Source organism: Leptodactylus fuscus, chromosome 8 (genome assembly GCF_031893055.1).
Source record: "Leptodactylus fuscus isolate aLepFus1 chromosome 8, aLepFus1.hap2, whole genome shotgun sequence".
In the NCBI taxonomy this organism is placed as follows: Eukaryota; Metazoa; Chordata; class Amphibia; order Anura; family Leptodactylidae; genus Leptodactylus; species Leptodactylus fuscus.
The window spans coordinates 39,757,167-39,775,446 of record NC_134272.1 but is presented as its reverse complement, the minus strand read 5'-3'; the positions used below and the strand labels follow the sequence as shown (position 1 = coordinate 39,775,446).

The 18,280-nt window shown below is 37.0% G+C and overlaps 1 protein-coding gene across 1 annotated transcript; it reads right to left on the bottom strand.

The window, feature by feature from the left end:
- Window positions 1-950: 950 nt before the first annotated feature.
- Window positions 951-12,735, bottom strand: MSTN (myostatin). The gene is made up of 3 exons (XM_075286104.1): window positions 12,371-12,735; window positions 4,287-4,654; window positions 951-2,788 (listed from the first exon to the last, which is right to left on the bottom strand). The coding sequence occupies exons 1-3, from the start codon at window positions 12,732-12,734 to the stop codon at window positions 2,408-2,410; spliced, it is 1,113 nt and encodes a 370-aa protein (XP_075142205.1). The 5' UTR covers window position 12,735; the 3' UTR covers window positions 951-2,407.
- Window positions 12,736-18,280: the final 5,545 nt, after the last annotated feature.

Here is an 18,280-nt window from a genome sequence, read left to right as displayed (position 1 = left end):
CGAACGCCGTTCACTCATCTCTAGTCACATTCCTTAGGATAGGTGGCATGTGCACACATCACATTTTATCATAATCTCCTTTAGGCTGGGGCCCCACGGAAACACTGCAGGAAAAATTGCGGTGTTATACAGCAACAGCAAAGTGGATGGGATTCATGCGAATCCCATGCCCACTTTGCAGTAAAATCCACAGCGCGAACACACTGCAATTTCCAAAAATGGCACGGTTTGGGAAATCGCAACATGTCAATTATATCTATGGAAACGCCGGTGGCTTTTTCCATAGGTATAATTGTAACAGTAATTCGGCGGAGGAAAACTCTTTGAAATTTCTATTTAAAGTGTTCCAGCTGTGGCTTTCCCGCAGCGCTTTAGTGCTGTGGATCGTCTCGTGGGGCCTTAGCCTTAAAGGGGTTATCTGAGATAAGAAAAAGTGCACCTAAAACCACTGAGAATAACAACAGTCCAGTCCGAATTAACAAAACTTGCTAAAACCAGGTCATTATTTAATGTAAAGACAGAGGTAAATTAAAGAAAACAAAGGCTATCTCTATGGATTTTTTAAAAAAATTTAAATTCAAGAGTTATATATTTTAGGCTATGTACACAGGCCTTGGAGTAGTACAACTATGTGTCTAGAAAGCATAAAACAACTCCATGTACAGTGTTCACATCACACTATTGTGCATGAACACATTCATCATGTATTCAATGGAGGCGTCCCTTTGGCCTAAGATGGGGTGGAATTCACCAGCCTACCTTTATTTTACTCTATGGGATGTGAAGCAGAGTGTGCTTTGCTATACAGGGGTACTGCATAAAATATTCTTTTAATATTGTGGCCAATGACCAACAATTACAACTACAGGGCTTTTCACCAAACATAAGTTGTGACATATAGGCATAATATTATGTGAACAAAACTCGTAGAAAGTATACTAATAGAAAAAAATGTATCTCTGCAAGGCAAGTCATTTATCATTCTGAAAACATTGTTAGCAACAGTCTATGTATGTGAGAATGAATTTTATTTTTATATTTTGTACATTTTTGTATTTTATATTTTGTAATCTATAGAGAGTCCTCCATATGACATTAGCATCCAATGAACCATAGATTGCTCTGACCAAAGATGGATCGGTAGTGCACGTTTCCTACCAGAATTTGATCGCTACTGTACCAGCTGACTGCTCAGAAGGTCATACAACTGGTTATGATGCAATGAGTCCTATGCACACTGCCAAGTTCCGTCTGGGACATACAGCTCACACACAGACTGTTTTCCATGGATGGGACTAGTGTGCATGGGGCCTTAATTTTGAATAACTGTGTTGTCTTGTAATTCACCACACATTTACAGATAGAAGAGATTTATCACAGACTGCTAAATAAAGTGGAATGCTATTTTTCCAATGATCTCTGATATCTAGCAGAAGAAATCATGAGCAAATACACAAGGGGGTATTTTCATGGTTAAAACCGCTCTCTTGCTGACGTTGGCAGCCGTCATTCTGCTAAATGATGATTATCAGGAGAGTGGTGGCACATTGGTTAATGGCGGGGTCTAGGGGATGAGTGTTGAGTATGCTTCTCGGTACGCTTAGGTTGCCTTGCTTCTTTTCTGTGTCAGGCATTGCTGTTATGTAGTATGTGCTAATGCCATGAGAAGAGAAAGAACAGGGAGTTTTCATAGTGGTGAGTGCTGAGGGCAAACTCTTTGCTAACTCCCAAGGCCACGTACTGAGTGGAGGATAGGGAATTATGCATGGGGACTAGGGGCATTACAGTGTATGGAAACTGGGGGAATGATACTGTATGAGGGCTGAACTGGAATATTATATTATTCAAGTCCACTGAGGGGGCAATATAATGTGTCGGGACATCAAGGGAACACAAAACGGTGTTAAGGAGAATATTATACTGTGTGTGAGCACATATGGGGTATTATATTGTATATGGGTGGATTCCACCCCCCAGCTCATGCTCCACATGTAATCTTCTGTTTCACACTAAATGCAGAGCACTATCTGGATAAACTGTATGGACACCATTGCTGATACAATGATGTGAATATAATGTCTCAAACAGTTTGATTGCCCATATTATCCTAACAGCCACTAGTATGAGTACTATAGATGAAAATACATTAATATGGCTGGTACTATTATATGGTCACTATGTTACAGTACTATCATACAGTATATCACTGCTGATATATATATAATTGAGATGATTTTAGTCAATGGATTCAGAAAGGTATAATTATGATGGGGTAAAGACTCCCCCCACCCCCACCTATAGTCTGAATCCTTTACTGTCCCTGACTTAATTTACAAATTGCTTAAAAAATTATGGAATTTTAACAAATATAAAATAGGCCCCTTCATGTAATAGATCAATAAAATACTCATGAACAACCACATCGATCTACCACCATTGCAGGAATTTTCCCATAGATAATTTGCTCATTTTCATTGAAATACAACATGTTGATTGGGGACATTTTTGTTGGCGTACAGCAGGGGCCTGCAGAACCCCTAGGGTTTGCTTGCTGGACCAGATGAGTATGAGGATATTTTTGCAAAAACACAACTCCACATTCCCCAGAGCAGTAATTAGCTTTATATCTTTTCGGTGCAATAATCCAGTCCCATCCAAATGCTTCAAAATCTACAGTCAGGGGATATCGACAGCACCGAGACTCTGTAGAGTGCTCATCACAGTCTAGGCCAAAATCTCTCCGGGATCTTTTTGGAGTGTCCATAACCTTCACTTCTATGAATGGATTCTGATGGCAAAAAAAAAAAAATTGTTAAAAATAGTATACACCATCAAAATTATTTTATATATATATCTATAGCTATATCTATATATATATGTTGTAAAAAAAAAACTACATAGAAATCATGCTTGATTAGGTCACACATACATTACAATATACATTACAATACACTTATAAATAAAATGTATAAATATATATTGTGTTGTATAACATGTAAAATAACTCTCTGAAATTCTTCGATGTTTTACCACTGTTTTACATCATGGGCCTTGCTATTTCGTAAATGTAAAGACCACCATAATTTTAGCTTTCTTTTATCCTTCTCCTTCTTTGGGATACGTTCCATTTTCAACTACTGCCTATTAGGCACTAGGTCAGGGGTAGGGAACGTACGGCTCTCCAGCTGTTGCAAAACTACAACTCCCAGCATGCATACCTGCTCTGCTGTTCTTGGAACTCCCATGGAAGTGAATGGAGCATGTTGGGAGTTGTAGTTTCACAGCAGCTGGAGAGCCGAAGGTTCCCTACCCCTGCACTAGGTGAATTATTCAATTACTCCACACAACTTTGCCAAGGCAAAAACATTTACTCTATTCCATCCTAATACTCATTAAAAGTTAACTTTTATTAAGTAGACAATTATAGATACACAAATGAAATGACTTATTATGCTGATTCATTATATGTCTGTTCGTAGTAGTGCATTCTTCGTCATGCATATTAGAACATTACTATGCTGTCAAGTGAATATACGCTACTGCAAAAAGAAGAATATCTACATCTTCAGAAATGTCTATATGCCACACTTACTGAATCCCATTGGTATGACTGCAGTTTTCACCAATGCAGTAGTGTAGCTATGTACTCTGTGGTTGTATTATATTCACCAATTAAAAATCAAATAGGTTGCCCCTCTGATCTGTTTTGCCGATACAACAGTATTGTTAGGGGCAATGTCTGATTACCTAGGAGTACAACTTTTGTGCTAGATTATTGTGTTATCAAGTAATATTTTATTGTGAACAAACACATAATGAAGAATGGACTACTATGTATACATGTGCAATGAATCGGTGCAATTGATAATTGTGGGTTCAAGGGAGTCTGTCGGCAGGAAAATCTGTATCAAACTAAGGACAGTACCTTGTAAGGCAGCTTCTACACATTTCATTTCTGCATTGCAGTTTAATTTTCATAGCAAATCAGCATTTTATTCTTATGCAAATTAAATGAAAAGGGCAATAGGGGCATTTATTTTCCTGCTGGGGCTTTGGTCTCTGCTCTAGATAACCAACCTAACCAGCTCTACCGCCCATTGCTTGAGTGATCTTTTTCACTTTGTCTGCAATTAAGGGCACTTTTTAGAGGGATCATTTCATAGCACATGAACCTGAACAAGGCCCTATGCTTATCTGTTTGGCTTTATCTACTTCTATGTTAAAATTATACTATTATATATTCTGGTTTCCATACATTACACAAATTTTATTTCACTTTAACCTACCAGCCCATCTTCATTAGAACCACGATGCCCAACTGGGATATCTCTTCCATTTTCATCAGTAGCTTTGATTTCAATGCCAATATTGGATTCAAGTTGCTTAAGCCAATTTTGAAGAGCAGTTTTCACATCAATGCTTTTCCAAATTCCAGGCCCAGGGTTCATTTCAAGCTTTAGTGGTCTGATTCCGGTAGACCGTATATTATCATTCAAATATCTGGGTAACCTGAAGGTCTGTAGAAAAACTGTTGTACGTTTTTGGACAGGTTTCAAATATAGCCATAGCTGAGCCTTTGCTATTTTATTGTATTGAATGATAGAACTGAACTTGAAGTAGCAGCATTTTTGCTTTTCATGTGTCAAAAAATCAGCTGTAAAACACGAAAGAAACAAATGTTCACCAAAACCCATCCACTATAGTATAAAAGCATGTAGTTATTACCAGTAATATATCAGCTCCCTTGTTCTTACATTACAGGTTTATATACGTACACAATATAGATTCAAAAAAGTATGCATATGCAAGTAAAAGAGACGTATTTGAAAAAAAAAAAAATTAACATTGGCCATTAAAATACAATAGTATGCTGCAAACTAAGAATGCTTTCAAAAAGAGAAGTGTTAATTCAAAACAAGCATCAATCCTTCTATGTACACCTGAACACAATTTGTTATAGGAATACAGCAGAATGTTCCGAATATCTTTGAGTACTAAGCACAGATCTTCTGTTTATGTAGGCTGGCTCAGTTTATTCTGTCTGTTCATGTAATCTCAGGCAGACTCGATGATGTTGAGATCAGGGCTCTGTAGAAACCTCATCATCACTTTTAGGATTTTTCCTCAAAAAGGGTGATCGCACCCAATACTGATTTGATTTAGATTTCGCTTTTGCTCATTCACTTAAATTTGTTTACAGACAAAAATAAACTATTAACACTTTTATTTTTGAAAGCATAAAAGTCTTGCATAGTGCTGTGCATTAAACTTATAACATTTTTCTTATATCTTAATATAACTTCACAGGTACAAAGAGAGATTGTGTTGACAAGATGGACTTTTCTGTAAGGCCCGGCTCACATCTGCACATGGGGTTTCCATTCAGGGAGTCCACTTGGGGACCCCCGAATGGAAATCTAATCTGTATAAAAAAGTGGTTACCTAAGGAAACTCGCGGACCCCATAGACTATAATCAGTCCGTGTAGTTTCCGCACAAAAAATGTGGAGAGAAAAATGCTGCTTGCAGCGGAGAAGGGAACAGAATGGCCCGAACACAGATGTGAACCGTTCCTAAGGTGTAGTTTTGTCGCAGACTTTGTGCGATATCTTCTTATTTTTTATCTTCAGGACTACTAGTTGTCTGTGTAAATATTATGGCAATTTAGATCCACGCATAATTTTCATTACAACACTGCACCTAACAGGAATCATAATAAGAAAAGTTATCACTGATGCTTTGCAGCCCTGGAATCCTGGGTTCGAATCCAGTAAAGGACAACATCTACAAGGAGTTTGTATGTTCTCCCAATGTTTCCTCTGAGCATTCCAAAGACGTACTAATAGGGAATTTAGATTGTGAGCCCTGCTTAAGACAGTGTTGACAAAAACATTTATTAAAGCCAGGTTGTGAAATATATCACATTTTTCTAAGCAGTTTTTATTTTTAATCATGTGGGCAGCCATCTCTGAAATATGGCCCTAGCTATTCCTCTGCTAGTTTCAGCTATGATTAACACTGCGCTGTCAGAGTAGCTGGGCTCACAGATCAGTGTCACAACTCGGCGGTGAGGAACGCCCCTAACGGTATACTTCTATGGACTTTGTACTGTGAAGGAGGGCATTCTGATGTAGCGATATTGGTAGCCAACAAATTTTAGACAAAAAAAATAAAACCTGTATAAAACCCAAGTATTCCAAACTTCTCGCCATGTCAGGTAGTACTTAGTACTTTAGCATTAATGTTGGCCTTCCAACCCCTACCCATGGCTTTTTTCTTAGTTCTTGAGGTGTCATAATATGAAGTCACTATTGTTTTATTGCTTCTGTGGTTTATTCTTTCATACAAATCTCTTTAATAAGCTCAATGTTGCTCTACGTTTGGAGAGTCCATCTCCAAAATCCGCTTGAAAAATCCGAGCAGGACATTTCTTTCTATATTTTTTAGGCGGAAACCGGACGTAAACTTGGTGGACCCCATTATAGTCAATGGGGTCCATGAGTTTCCTGGGTAACTGCTTTTTAAGCAGTTAGGGCTTCTGTTTTTTGGGTCTCCAAGCAGACCCAAAGAACAGAAACCGAGCACAGGTATGAACCTAGAGTAAGATTATCTTGATATTACTTTTTACACACAGCAGCAACATAACATTGAATCCTGTTGAAATGTAAAAGTTGATTTTGGAAAAGATTTCTTGGCATTTACAGTCAATCACATAAAAAAGACACACGTAGCTGTCCTCCCTTTGAGTTGTGTCAATGGAAGAAGCAGTTGTAAGGCTGGGTTCACCCAGGGATTCTTGGACCAGATTTTGACACAGAATCCGCCTCAGAATCTGGTCAAAAAAAATGCCTCACATTGACTTCAATGGGAGCCATTCACTTATTTCTCCGCTAGCGATTTTGTGCCACTTGTGGAAAAAATACCGACCTGCCCTTTCTTGCTGTGGATTCCATGGCGCGACACCTCCTTATCGACTAGGCCCATTCATTTGGGCCTAATCCAGAGCGGAATGCACTGCACCGGTATCCAGTCATGGCTAGCCGTTTTCTAGACCAGATTCTGAGGTGGCTTCCGTGTCAAAATCTGGTCCAAAAATCCCTATGTGAACCCAGCCTTAGACTCCTCAGATGGAAGAAACTTCAGGCATTCGGCTTGTAGCAATTGGAATACCATGCCAGACAAAAGACCAGTTGGTAGCCTCTATTGGTGAGGTTCTCTCTGATTTTTCTTCCTATATCATTAGAAGTGCAGTTCATGTAAAATTACTATTTTACATAGCTTCCTATGGGACCGATTAGCCCTTCTCACTTTTTCATTTTACTAAGTTCTACAAGCCCACCACACAGAGGAAAATAACGAAAAGTAACCAATGTGATGACCATCACTTTCCTGCCAAGTAAATCTGGTTCATATCAATATTTGTGCTTCTTTATTTAGCTGCAACTTTGAACACTCTACTTGAATGAGTCTACATTGATTTATGGTATTATTACAAAAACACTGCTGTTATGAGTCATTAGACATAAAAAATCTACTTTTTTCAAAACATTTCCACCATTTTGGCTACTAATGTATATAGCAAAGGGTTCTATACATTTAGAGTAATGAAACTATGGAATTCCCTACCCCAAGAAATGGTAATAAATACCATATCAGCATTACAGTACACCACCCACTCAGCAACTCAGTATTCAGCATTTATGGCACGTGCTCAGCTGCTGAGTGAGTGGTGTACTATAATGGTGAATGATGGGAAGGGGTTAAAATGCTGATATGGTATTTGCTATTACCATTTCTTGGGGTAGGGCATTCCATAGTTTCATGGCATGTGCTCAGCTGCTGAGTAGACGGTGTACTATAATGGTTCATTGCTCCCTCCGATTGTGGGCATTAAGAAGTGCTATGGCCTCTGATTTCTCTTTTGACCCCCCCCCCCCTTTCTCATGTGCCATCCCCATCCCTCTGCTTGCTTTGAGATTCATTTGGTTGTTGTAGGATCTCAGAAGCCATCTTTTTTCTATAACAGTCAGGAAGGTTTGCAGGCCTGTCATAGGAATATACTGTAACTGCTGAACCTTACCTCTGGCAAGCTTCAATAGCGATACAGTGATTTTCTCTTAGATTGCAATACAGTTGTATTTCAGTCTATGGTACAAGCAATCCAACTAGGGGGGGGCTAAAAAAAAAGTTTGAGGCTAAAGCCCCACGTTGCGGAAACGCAGCTTTTTTTTGTTGCAGATTTTGCTGTGATTTTTTGAGCCAAAGCCAGGAGTGGATTGAGCAATAAGGAAGAAGAAGAATAACTTCTTATATATTCCCCATTTCCTTTTTAGCCATTCTTGGCTTTTGCTAAAAAAAAACCCCAAAAAACAGCAAAATCTGCAACAACAAAAAACTGTGTTTCTGCAATGTGGGGCCTCAGCCTAAAAAAAGTTTCACTTTTATATTTTTTTAAATAATAAGTTCAAATCACGCTTCTTTTCCTGAAACACATACAGATCATCCACATGTTGCAAATAAAAGCAGCACCGAGTTCAGTGCAGATTTTCAGCTTCACACATTTCACACTTATACTATAAAGTCATAATATTGCAGAGTTAACCCACATTCACACAACTGAGTTTAACCCATGTGTTGGCCGGATCTACTGGTCTGAATAATATGCAGGGAGAGAGAGTCCTGGCATTACAGTATCCCACTGACATACTGTCCTGTACTTTAGTTAGTATGGAACAGTATGTCGCTGGAGGCAGTAACTCCGAGCAGCATAGATAACTAGAATGATAGAAGGATCTCTCCCAGAATAATGTTCAAGCTGGTAAATCTGGCCAACAGACGGGCCAAGCTCACAGGTCATGTGAATGGGGAATTAGAAGCTGTCACATATCTACAGCACCTGAGTTGATCATGTCTGTTTTCATACAGTATGCCACCAATATAACACACAAAGACATGTCAACATAGGCTGTAGGACAACTTTAGCTATCCCGAATAAGACAGGATGCTTTTACTTCTTGTATAGTAGAAACAGTATTTCAGTGCTAAAGTTACACTGTAAGAAAGTATTTTACTTTAAGTTTATCTTACAAAGGTTTATAAATGCCCTAAATATACTACAGACTGTTTCCATATCTTTCTGTTGAAAATGAATTAGAAATGGATAAGAAACTAATTGCTATATGTGGCATAATCTCTTTCCCATCTGCTCCAGTGCAATTCAATAGGGCCCATTAAATGATGGCTGGGCTAAACTGGATCAGAAAGTGAATCGTTTTGAGACCCATCCCCCAATGGAAAAAGGATCCGTATGTCATTTTTGCGGACATTATTTTAACACAGAAGTATAATTGTATATACATAGTATATACATAGAAGTAAAATGACCCCAAATTTGTTAGTATGTTATGAAAAAGCCTTTGATAAATATATTTTTTATCGAATTATATAAAAAAATGTATTTTACATGAATTTGTAAGCAACATTTTGCAACTTCATTCATGACTTTCCTTTGCTGCTTTATACAATGGACAAGTTAAAACACAAGTACAGAAAATATGATGGGAAATTAAGACAATAGCAAAAGCCATTCCAAATACATACTGTATCTTTTTTTTAGTGTTTTTTTTTTATAGTACAGGTATATAACAGTGGGAATGCTACTGAAATTATAACGAGTAGGAGGGCCTGGATAAACGTTTAGGGTTAGCAAACTTCTGCACCCAAGCTATTGTGAAGCTACAACTCCCAGCATGCATACTCGCTATACTTGGTCTGCTGTTCTTGAAACTCTCACAGAAGTGAATGCAGCATGCTGGGACATGTAGTTTGACAGTTGGATTGTGTAAGGCTGCTGCCCCGTTCTACAAGGTATCTTAAAAACATTAGTATATTAAAGCAATTTCTAAAAATATGTCATATGAAGTAAACCATGAAAATTGTTGGATAGAAAAGTCTACAGTTGAAAATAGGACAAAAAGGGTTATATGAATGGGCAAATACATAATAGAGTGCCAGAAAGTAACAGGTCACTCTGTTAATTTTTCCATTAAGTCATGTATACTGCACTTGGAATCCGCATTGCATTGTAAACAGGGCATTCTAAAATACAGTGGCCATACATACATTCAGTGCTCATAGATACATACAGTGGTCATACATATATACAGTGGTCATACATATATACAGTGCCCATACATACATTCAGTGGTCATAGATACATACAGTGGTCATACATACATTCAGTGGTCATAGATACATACAGTGGTCATACATATATACAGTGGCCATACATACATTCAGTGGTCATAGATACATACAGTGGTCATACATACATTCAGTGGTCATAGATACATACAGTGGTCATTCATGCATACAGTGGTCATACATACATTCAGTGGTCATTCATGCATACAGAGGTCATACATACATACAGAGGTCATACATACATACATACATACATACAGTGGTCATAGATACATACAGTGGTCATTCATGCATACAGTGATCATAGATACATGCAGTGGTCATACACACATACATACAGTGGTCATACATACATACATACACCGGCCATACATACATACATACACTGGTCATACATACTTTCAGTGGTCATACATACATACAGTGGTCATACATACATGCAGTGTTCATGGATGCTATCTAAAAATACTGCAAAATAAGTGTTACAGCTCATTTTAGGCTCTTATATTAGCTTCAGTACAGTATGTGTAGACATTGAACATACAAATTGATTCACTATTGATCTGATACTAATTTTGCTTTTCAATACAACTAAAAAAGACACTCCAAGGTATACAGCACAAACTGCTTACATCTGGCCGATAGAATCCATTGACACTATGGGCTCCTACATCAGGACATTTTCTTGTGTAGTCACTGCACATAGAGACCAGCAGTGTTGTGAATCATTGTCGGTTTTATAGGACAAACAATGTTTACACTGAAAGGAGTTTTCCCATGAACATAACTATATTTACATTTTTAAACAATTAAAAGTTACACACATTGCAAATATAATTAGAAATTTTGCCTGGTTTTAAAGATTTTCTCTAACCAAGGTGGTTTGCCAATGGATATGGTCGATAAGGATAAGGTCGGTTACCAATGGGTATGGTCATGAATGCAGGAACATTCTATGGTCTGGCACTTGTCAGAAACCCAACCATGATATGCAAGAAGCTAACCAGGCCACAATAAGGAAATCGTCTGAGGGTTTCAGAGTATAGTTCCTGTATTCATGCTCCATTAGCAATCAATCAAGGCAATAAATTATTAAAACTTTCATTTTCTATTATTTATAATTTCAAAAATGTATAACTTTTAATTGTCAACAAATCTAAATGTTACTTTGTTCGTGGGAATACCCCTTTAAGTACTACAGCTAATATTTAACAATACATATCCGAGCAATGAGCACCACACACACCACTATATATCAGCAGTGTGACTAAATACAGTGACAGTGATCATTGAATAGCATAGTTAATATTTTCTATCAAAATATTCTACGTGATCTATGTCAAAATAAACATTACATTAGGTGTCCAATTTCCCCCCAAACATGTAGGGAAAATTATTTTTACCTACAATTATTAAATGATGTTTTTTTTCCACCATTGCCTGTTTTCTGAAGAAACAGATTATTTCTTTAAGAAGGCATTTTCTTTTTAACAAATTTACATATATATATATATATATATATATATATATATATACAGAACTGTCACTTTAGTATATTTCCATTTAAAATAATTTTATTTTTACTGGCATTAGGCCAAGAGGAGCTGTCATTTAGTGCTATCTATGGTGAATCATTGTACAATATAGTGTATTGAGCACCCATCTGAAATAAATGCTATTGTGGTATTTCCAGTAGTCTATTTGCATTCATAACACAATCCATGAATACTAACACATTAATTTCACAAGCTAAACAGAATTCAGGCTGTACTTGAAAATAAATGTCATTAATCTAAGTCTGGAAATGTGTCATTAGAAGGCTTGGAAGCCTGTAATACCAACAACTTATAGGAGGATAACGGTACAAGATAGTCTTTTCTCCTAAAAGAGCCAGCTGCTCCAACTCCTGTAACTAGAAATAGTCTGCTGCTTGTGTATCACATCCTCTGACTACTAAACATTTTCCCATGTGATTTCAGTGATTTCACATGGGCATTTAGAGCATGTTGCACATATGTAATACAATCCACAAAAATGTATTGCTTTCTTAACACTGTGAAGTATTAGGAAAGATGTGTATACATTACAGAAAAGACAGCATTTCCCTGGTCTAATGAATGAAAGAACTGAACATTTTCTTGTAAGAGTTACTGGCATTCTTTACTTACGCTCTGTGGGCATGGTGATAATGGTCTCAGTGGTGGCATGATAATCATCTTCTTCCAAAGATCCTTCACTGCTGTCATCACTTTGGACATCATACTGATCAATAAGCTCTTCTAATGGTGGAGCTTTAGGCAAAAGATGTTTTATTGCATCCTTACTGATATTAGGTGCTTGCTCCAGTCGCAGTTTGCTTAGTATCTGTATTTTTATAGCTTCTATTCTTGAAGATTTGCTGTTCTGCCTCCAGTTACAAGAACTACAAATGGTGTCCTTTTCTGTTGCTTGATTGATGCTGCTCAGATCCACTGGAGTAAGTACTACCAGAATACAGAAGTAGATAGAACTACAAGCACGTGCCTTTAACATGTTTCCTTTAAACCAAATGTTATTTTATTATTCTTCTGTATGTATAGTTAATAAGTATATATAGAAAGAGCGAGATTTAAAAAAAAAAAACTGAAAAAAACAAAAACAAGGTCCTTAGAAAATCAATTCAGCAAAATAAAAAAAAAAATCTGCAAAGTTAAATCATGTATTTCTTAGGTGTACTTTTATACTCCAAGTTGGGCTATGATTTTGCCATCACAGTCAGTGATTGGTTGCTCCCCACACAATGAATCTCACTGGCAGGAGTTAGATTCTTGCTGTCAGAGGATGGATATTCAATACAGCATAAAATGATTTCATCATACTGAATGTAAAACACAGAGCTTTTCATGGAAGGTTATATGCTTTTATATGAGCTAAGAATGCAAAGGATTATTGAAATAAACTCTCTTTACTCTGTCTTATTATAGCAACGCTATATTTACATTTTACTAGGCTTAATTTTTTTTAATCTTGAGTAATCATTTATTATTATCATGTAAATGACTAAGAAAACCTTTCACATGCTGCAGATCTTATTATAGAAACTATATCAGGTCCTTTAGAAACAAAAAATGATCTATTAAACCCTTAAATTATAAATCCCTTGATATATGATACAGGGAAAACGCTAATGCCAAATGCCCATCTCTTTTATTAATAAAAATGTGTTCGAATAAACAGTTCAAAAAACATACAAAGGACACTTTCACACAACAGTACTTTGGTTGGTATTTGGCGTCAGTTTTTGCCAGACAAATCACAGAGTGGATTCAGAAGACAAATCTTTCCATGATATTTTTTCTCTGGGATTAGGTTTTAAAATACTGATGGAAAATACTGACCAAATACTGTGAATGTATGAATGAAATTGTCCCTAGATTGTGAGCCCCATTGGGGACAGGGACTGGTGTGTAACTAATGTCTAATAGATCCATATATTTATGGATTCAGTGATAGTGCAGGTAATGCTGGAAGCATTTTTTTTAAACTTCAGTTGTGATACATTAACTCTGAAACTTCAGGTTTATGGATAGATTTTAACTAGCTGTTCTATATAAGACTTGCATATGTTGGATGTCTCTTCCATGTCAATATTAACTATTATTATTATTATCTATATAGCACCATTAATTCCATGATGCTTTACATTTGAGGGTTTGCATACAGTGTACAAAATAATTACAATATTAACAATGACTGACTGGCACTGTGCAATAGAGGGCCCTGCCCACAAGAGCTTACAGTCTATGAGGGAAGAGGGATAGAGACAGAAGGTGAGGGGCAAGGCTGTTCAGATGGTGGTGTGATGGCAGTAATTTATGGCACAATTATGCTTTCTTTATCATCCACTAACACTTTTTACATGTTCTCATGAAGAAAAGCCCTTTGGATATGCCTTCTTAAGGCAAATGGATATTTTTGAAATTTTGGTAGCAAGCTTTTATTATATCATTGTCCCTGGTTTGGTTAAAGACTCCAATTACTTATCAGAATAAAACCAAATCTCCAAAAATCAAGCTTGTAGATTATTAGATCTAGCCCTTTATTAAATGATGATCTGGTATCTGCCAGTATTAGCTCATGGGTTTGGGCATTCCATAGTTAGATCACTGACTTTAAAGAACCTAAACCACCTCTCCTCAACATATAAAGAATATCTCCTTCAGTATACTTCTTGGAGAGAATAAATCAGAGGTCAGTCCTTTGTACTGACCAGGTGTATATTTATACAATCAGTTCACAACTACATGATAATCCTAATGATTTCATCTCTAGAAGTATACCTTCTAAAATATTATTCAATATATTATTCAAGAAGACTACCAGATCTGTACAAACAAGAATAGTAGTGTAGTGTAATATTTCAAATGGGTATCCTTTGGGGCCATTCACATGGAGGAATTTGCAACTGATTTTGATAAAGATTCAGCATCAAAAGCAACTTCAAATTCCAGAAGGAATCTGCCTCCTATTCTTTTCCATGGCAGGCATTGATGGACTTTTTTTCCCCAAACATTGAAAAAAGAAGCATCCTACTTGCTCTTTTCATGGATTCTGCCGCTAATTCAGGTGCAGAACCCACAATGTAAGACCACGGATTGTCCCCACTGTTTGTGAACAAAGCCATGATCGATAGCTGAATCTCTGGTTTGATTTTGCTCCATGGGATACACAGAGCTGGAATTTGGAGAGCCATGCAAAATGAAATACCATCTTTAATTTCTCTCCATATTCCATCATATGAACATACCATTAGTGTCAGTCTGCTGTAACTAAGAATTTCTGTGAAAAAAGAATTACTTTATACAATAAATCTCACATAATCTTGTTGCCACAACACCCAAGGATTAGAGGTGGACAAAGTGAGTCGTTACAAGTGGCATTTGTCCTGAATATTTTAACTTGTTCCTTTTATCACAAAACCAAATACTTTGCGATTCATCTCGGGCAAACTAAAATGGCACTGCAACACTGCAATAGAAGTACATAATAAGAGGAGAAGGACAAGTGCAAGAAAGTTTAGTTAGATTTAATTAATTATAGGCAGATAATCAGAGAAATCATAGGAGTGGAGGCAGGAAAAATTTCTGCACTGTGCTATGAGCCTGACTGCTGCAGTATGAATAGAATCCTACAGACACTGGAAAATTAACCATTACATTGCCAATAATCTAATTTTGTTGGGTCTTTACAGCAGATTGTACATCTGCTCTCATGAAGGGATAATTTTTGACAGCTTTATGTTTTGAAAAGCCACTTCTTCATCTTTTTTCAACTAGGCACACAACCACAAACATTTGTCTAAAATAACTAGCCACTAACACTTACAAATCATTAAAACGGGCTAATTTTCTATAGTACCATTGCTTTTTGTTGTGTAACCTACATGTGCATATGAAAGAACCACAGACAAGAACTCCCCCGCCCCAAATTGTTTTTTTTTAAGAGCATTTTAAATGTTATAATGCATATATGCAAGTGACAATGTAAGGTATGGTTAAACTAGGATTTTGTATCCACTACTTACAATCCATTTTCCCATAGAGATACATGTCACTTTCATTCTGACATAAATTTGGCCGTGTTTGTCTTAGAGATCTAGAAATTGGCTAGATAGAGTCCATAGGGCCCTGACAGCATCACACAAGTTTTAAGCCAATTAAAGCTCTGGTTTTTGCCACACTTATTCAACCCAGAACAAATCTTTGTACTAAACTATCCAAATCTAAAAGTAATCTTTGCCCAACTCTACCTAGGTTGAGGAATAGTTGTTGATAATGCCAATGCCATTGGAAAATAACTACAACGCGTTCTCTACAGGTAAGCTAAAATCAGCCAAATGAACTTCAGTTTCTAATCCAAATAAACATTCTTACTGGATACAGACATGTAAAGTATCATATAACATATGTACTGTATATATACTGTATGTCTATCCAACCGATGTATTCTATCAGCAATGAACACCACTGTATCCTTTTTTTCAGCAGAAAACCAATTCTTCTTTTTACAATGTTACATTGCATTGATGGACACTTGTGTGCTCTACAAACTATTTTTTTTAAAACCATATCTAATCATTAAAAGTGACTTTTATTTGATTTTTATGTAACAATGTCTACATGACCACTAGGTCCGGACTTCTGATCAGATATCGCACAAAATACCTCTACACCATGCTTTATCCAATATTTCAATTCTCTAGGCACTGTAGTCAACAAAGACTGACAATGAAGAAGAATATGATACATTTCTCTGTTATCTATAAAAAAAAACAATGGGGAGAATTTTTGAAGACTGTTTTTTCCAGTCTTAGTAAAGTCCCTGATCAGCATGAGATGTACCTTAAGGTTTCATCCTCTTAATAAATTAGGTGCACTGGAGATTTCATGTATAGCTCAATCCAGTAATAATAAATTTGTCAGGCCGAGACATCTCTGGCCCTCCTTGCCCTCTCTCCGCCTTTGTTAATCATTGCACATGGGAGAATTTTGCTGTACATATAATGGGTGGAGGGGGCTCTAATACTTTGATATCATTTTTGGAACAGTTTTATATATGAACATTGCCACCACTAGAATGAGATCATCCTAAACTGAAGTATTATTGAGTTTAATGGTAGCTGTATATATTTTTACACAGTGAATGCCCTCTAGTGGTAGCTGCAGGCAAAGAGAATTTTAATGTGTCACTCTATGGCTCTGTGAAGGGAAGCTGCTGATTTAAAGGGATTCTATCATTAAAACTCAATTTTTTGTCCAACACGTAGGTTTAAATCCCGATTTTCGTCGGTATGCAAATGTGTTCTCTTGCAGCACTAGGGTGGGTCTCAGCGCTCAAACAGCACTGGGGGCGTCCCCAATGCTGCGAGAGAACTCTCCAGTGCCGCCTCCATCTTCTTCAGGAACGGGCTCTCTTCGCGTCTTCAGTACTGTGTAAGAAGCTATTTTGTGCAGTCGGCTTTTCCCTAGGTCTGAGACCTAGAAGTTTAAAGCCAGCCTCCGGAAGAAGACGCGAAGAGAGCCCCTTCCTGAAGAAGATGGAGGCGTCGCTGGAGAGTTCTCTCGCAGCACTGGGGACGCCCCAGTGCTGCGAGAGAACTCATTTGCATACCGATGAAAACTGGTATTTCTACCGAACAGAGAAGACATCTAAAGGTAGGAGAAGAATAGCCTTTGTTAAGGCTATTCTATGTGTTAGGGACAAAAAATTGAGTTTTAATGATAGGTTCCCTTTAAAGTATGCCTCAACCTAAAAAACATTTTTTTTCATGAAGAAATATAATTTATTATTATATTATAATGTGAATATAAGTAAGATTGTAATTTATTTTTTTTTGTTAAGATATGAGATTAAGCTGCTCCCTTATGCTGCTCTGCTTATCTTCATTCAAACTGTTTGTTTACATGGAGTCTGAACCCAATCCAGTATACAAAGAGAACTCTATGGAGAGGGAGGGGGGAAAAGGAGGCTGATAACTGATTTATTGCTTTATTCTATGCAGTGGTCTTATCTTTAAGATACATCACTGTCAGAAGAGTATAACAGCTGCAAATATTAGTGTACTTATATCAGCATCCTCCACCTCCACCCTGGTCTATATATACTAATATGTAAAAAGTCACTCAGCTTGATAAATAGAGAAGGAAACATATATCTTAAAGATGACCTTTCATACAAACAGCAGTTCTTTGCAACCCTCAATAGATGAGGTGGTCTCTGCTCCAGCCAAGGCCCATCCACCTAACCGTATACAACTTACTTGGCAAATTTGGTGCTGAAAATAACAGCAACAAATGTTCATGAAATTCCAATTGCACTGAAATAAATGGAGTCTATTGGAAAATGTAAAGAGTTGGATTTAGTAGAATTTCCTTTTTATATTCACTTGTACTATTCATTCTTAAAAAGCTGTTTTATATTGGAGGTGTGCTTTAAAGGTCATCACCAATAAAGAAATTTGGATCTATTTAGAATGAATAAAATTTTACTGTATTGTTACTAATCTGCCGGAGGCAACCACCATTTACTTCTTCATTGTT

Coding starts and splice junctions, on each gene's coding strand:
- MSTN (XM_075286104.1), bottom strand. CDS start 12,734: ATGTTAAAGGCACGTGCTTGTAGTTCTATCTACTTCTGTATTCTGGTA. Junction 4,655..12,370: donor TATCACCATGCCCACAGAGC/GTAAGTAAAGAA, acceptor CGTGTTTTACAG/CTGATTTTTTGACACATGAA. Junction 2,789..4,286: donor GTTCTAATGAAGATGGGCTG/GTAGGTTAAAGT, acceptor TTTTGCCATCAG/AATCCATTCATAGAAGTGAA.